This window comes from Papaver somniferum, chromosome 2, assembly GCF_003573695.1.
Source record: "Papaver somniferum cultivar HN1 chromosome 2, ASM357369v1, whole genome shotgun sequence".
Lineage (NCBI taxonomy): Eukaryota > Viridiplantae > Streptophyta > Magnoliopsida > Ranunculales > Papaveraceae > Papaver > Papaver somniferum.
The window spans coordinates 87291957-87294752 of record NC_039359.1 but is presented as its reverse complement, the minus strand read 5'-3'; the positions used below and the strand labels follow the sequence as shown (position 1 = coordinate 87294752).

Genomic DNA, 2796 nt, shown 5'->3' with positions numbered 1-2796 from the left:
GAATCTGAGAGTATTGAGTTAGATAAAGCACGAGAGGAGGCCGAGTGCCTAAGATGCTTTTTAGAAGACATTCCTCTCTGGCATAGGCCTGTGCCAGCTATATCTATACATTGTGTTAGCCAAGCTATAATAGCTAAATATGAAAATAACTAATCTCAATCGGCGTTATTTCCATTGATTGGATAAAGTCCAAGGAGAATATCGCGCAACCTTTGACGAAAGGTTTATCCCAAGAGATAGTTAGAAATGCATCGAGGGGGAAGGGGATTAAGCTCATAAATTAAACTTTCCATGAAGGATACTCAACCTTGCTGACTGGAGATCCCAAGATCAAGGTTTCGAATGAGACAACTAATTTGTGGTGGGTAAAGGTAAACACTATTAGAAAATTTTATTCTTTATCCCGTCCCTATGGTGTAGGCGTGATAGTGTGACTGCATGTGAAGGATGACTTTTAAGAAGTCTTAATGAGTTCTATAGTTTCAATTTAAGATTGAAGTGGGGTGTAGCAGTAACACTCTTTATGGAAACTCACCTATATGAATGAGGAAGTGGTCCGCTTCCTATGAGAATATGAGCTTTGATTCTATAGAGCATTCTGAGAAACAGGATATGTCCAGGGACAAATTGGATAAAACGGCACGAACTTAGCAGCACCTTGGAGATATCACCCGTGGTTGTTATCGTGAATTACATCAAATGCTAGAAGTTCAAGACATAGTTCACTGTCTCTACCAAGTAATTCCGGTAATATCTCACTAAGAAAAGGTTCAAGACCTCATGGACACCTCTGCCTAAAATGGTATTTCCTGCGTTTTTTATGTGATTTTCGTTTTGATGGTTTTGGTATTACTGGAACTTAAGACCTAAAGGTCACTAAGGGTTCACTAGTTCATGCTTTTTCACTTTGGTGAAAGATACTTATAGTCTCACCATGTGAGAACTAAAGATGAAAGCTCTCAATACTATTATGATTTGTGAAATCCATAGTATGACGCTGGGGTCAACACACTTTTGTGTGAGGGAGAGGACGAAGAAATGACTAGTATGATTTCAGCACTTGCACGATCAGTCTGTTTGGATCGTGAGATTGGGATGTTGATTTACCAAGATCTATCTATGTTTTCATGTTTTATTGAGTTTTCATTCATGTGGGGGATTGTTGGAAAACGATTAATAAAAAATTATTTTTTAAAGTTTTAATAAAAATTATAATTTATTATTTTCTTTTGTGAATGAAACTTATTAGTCCCACATTGTGGAGTTTCCAATTTTTAGTAGTTTTAAAAAACTATATAAACCTTTTAGTCCCACATCGGGGAGTTTTTCTTCTTAAGTTGTATTTGTCAATTATATAAATAAATTCACTACTTTTGTATAATCTATGGGAAAGGGGTTGCTCTATATATAGAGGGACCCCTAAGGGAAAAAAAAATTATATTGTTTTCTCAAGAGTTCGAGATTTTTCTTTATGGTTTTTTCGGAGTTGCCAAGCTCAAGTTGAGCATCTACTACATATGCTAGTAGTAGGTGTAGAAGGGTGTTTTATCTTGGAGATATTCGTCCTGTGAGGGCTATAAAATCACTCTTGATTGTAGTCGGGCGCTAATGTCTTAAAGGCAACGTGTTGAACACGTGACTCACTCTATTTTTCCAAAGTTTTTCCTTGTTGTTGTTGCGGAGATATGGGGAGCTCGTCCGTTTCATCAAATCGATCACTTCCATTATAAAGGAGCTAAGTATCAATAACTTTTTTTTATTTGATTTTTCCTTGTTTTTGATTATTGCATCCAACACCACCGACATTATGAAACAGTGAGTTGGGGATCTCTTTTTCCTCCTTTCATATGTTATTCTCATTGCCAAGAATATACACATGAAAATACCATTTTTCGTTCCTTTTAAGGTAGATTCTAACAACTTTGTACTCGTCAGTTGAAGCACTGTAACCAAACCCACTCATCATCTCATATGCACCATTTGCCTCTTCACTAAATCTCGGAAGATAAGCATACTCTATGGTGAGAGGGTTACATATATGAATAGGGTCATTCAATTCATGGTGACACATAGTAGAACAAATCAACCCATCGCACGAATTAATCGTAAAAAGTTCTGAATCAAACTCCGTGATGTTCATAATTGGAGGAATGTTGATCTTTCTATTCTTGAATTTATAAGACTTCTTCTTAGTATCCACATGGTTTTCAAGATAGTGAAGTGTGCAACTCTTAGATCTCCCAATTTGTTGTAATGAAAGGAACCCCAACTGAACAGTGTCAGATGCATTATCTGAGAAATCCTGAATGTAACTATCTTCATGATATTGCAGCATTAACTTACGACGAGCAAGGTGCATTCGAGCAAAGGATGGATTCTTAATGAGATTGCGCCATGGTTTGCAGACCAGTTTGCACTCTAAAACTGAATCAACATCTAAACGAGAAAATATATTCAATGAAATATCTGATGGAAGAGCATTCATACCCATATTGCACCAAAACTTTTACTTTTCAAAGTGAGGCAGCGAAGAATATAAATCCGGATGGGCTAAGCAAAAAGCAAGAACACGTCGAAAGCAAAAAGAACCATCTAATGGAAGTGTTGGTGCTCTTGTTGCACGAGAGAAAGTTTGGATGGTGGTGGTGGTGCTCTTCTAGTCTAATGCATCAGTAGAGAGAATATGGGCACTTGGGATAAATTTGATGGATTTTCTGATCTCAAAAACAAAACTCTTATAACATTGTTGTGGATTTGGGTGCATTAATGATTTGATTATATTTCATTTATTTCATT

At 36.6% G+C, this 2796-nt stretch overlaps 1 protein-coding gene across 1 annotated transcript; it reads right to left on the bottom strand.

Annotated features, from left to right (window-relative positions):
* Positions 1-1843: 1843 nt before the first annotated feature.
* LOC113351561 (F-box protein At3g07870-like) lies at positions 1844-2491 on the bottom strand. Its single transcript, XM_026595521.1, has one exon. It carries the CDS (start codon positions 2489-2491, stop codon positions 1844-1846), a length of 648 nt encoding a protein of 215 aa, XP_026451306.1.
* Positions 2492-2796: the final 305 nt, after the last annotated feature.